This window comes from Austrofundulus limnaeus, unplaced genomic scaffold (genome assembly GCF_001266775.1).
Source record: "Austrofundulus limnaeus strain Quisiro unplaced genomic scaffold, Austrofundulus_limnaeus-1.0 Scaffold614, whole genome shotgun sequence".
In the NCBI taxonomy this organism is placed as follows: Eukaryota; Metazoa; Chordata; class Actinopteri; order Cyprinodontiformes; family Rivulidae; genus Austrofundulus; species Austrofundulus limnaeus.
The window spans coordinates 262,554-263,668 of record NW_013953016.1 but is presented as its reverse complement, the minus strand read 5'-3'; the positions used below and the strand labels follow the sequence as shown (position 1 = coordinate 263,668).

At 45.4% G+C, this 1,115-nt stretch overlaps 1 protein-coding gene across 1 annotated transcript in view; it reads right to left on the bottom strand.

Moving 5' to 3' along the window:
- aspm (assembly factor for spindle microtubules) overlaps window positions 1–1,115 on the bottom strand; it is a gene marked incomplete in the record, with an annotated part of 29,268 nt that overhangs the window by 7,396 nt on the left and 20,757 nt on the right. The window contains 1 exon segment of the mRNA XM_014027083.1: window positions 590–1,115. Coding sequence (XP_013882537.1) covers window positions 590–1,115 — 526 coding nt within the window.

Genomic DNA, 1,115 nt, shown 5'->3' with positions numbered 1-1,115 from the left:
TTAACCTTAGGCATTAGGCCTGTGAGGTTAACCTTAGGCATTATCTGTGTTTGGGGAGGTGGATAAAAGAAATTAATAAATAATGCTCTGAGTACTTCAACGTGAGTAGAAGAAACTCTCTAACTTCTTCCCTTCTTCCTTTCTTCTTCCTTTGCTCTCTTAATCCCGCGTCTTTAAGGAGCAACCTTCATTTCCGGAATGCAATAGTCCCATTTCCATATAAGGTATGGGACTGACGGAAAGGTCTGTCACCGCCCCATTCTGCATGCTGCAGCGAAGTGTACCTCTTTAAAATAGGTTTCCATTCTCTGTGGGGATCTAAGGTTCTTCTTCTGTGTATTAAAAAAAGTTGTTAAACATCTGAGTGGCGCACTACCACTACTAGTGGTGAGAAAGTGTATTGCACCTTATTGAAAATCAACATGGTCCCGTRGCCCCAAAGTTTAAAACAGTTGTTCTTTTGAGGCCCTCAAGGYGAYGCTCATGGGTTAAGAATCTCTGATATATTCATCAGCTTCAATGGAAATTTTCAAATTAAAAGTACTGATATGTGTTGTTTGGAAGTCAGTAACAATCTGAACTTTCATACCTGTTGTTTTGCACTCCAGGCTCTGAAGCATCTCTGGAAAACTCTGGCAGCCTGCCTCATTTGGACAAATCTGTGTCTCTCAGATCTGGCTCGGACGGTGGCTCGATACTTTCTCTGAACTGTGAGTGCCGCTGCTTTCAGTTTCAAATACTGCTGCCTTTCCCAGCGGGCCCGGTAGGCTCTCTGAATAACTGTGGCGGCCCGATGTCTTAGTTTGATACGTTGTCTGGTCTTCATTCCTTGAAACGCAGCTTGCAAGACGATGGCAGCTTTCCTAACCTCTTGGTAATGCTTTACATGCAGTCGTCCCAGTTTCTGAGCTCTAAACCTCCGCTGTAAGACACCAGCTGCCCAGCGTTGTCTCCTGAAGGCCGTCTGCTGTTTGTGTTGTCTGAAGCCTGCCTGGATGACAGCAGCTGCTCTGTGCATCTTTGTCACTTCAGTCCTGACACGATGAGCTCTGAACGCTGCCTGAAGAACAACAGCAGACTGTTTTATTGTCAGGAAGTGTTCTCTGGCTCTCCTC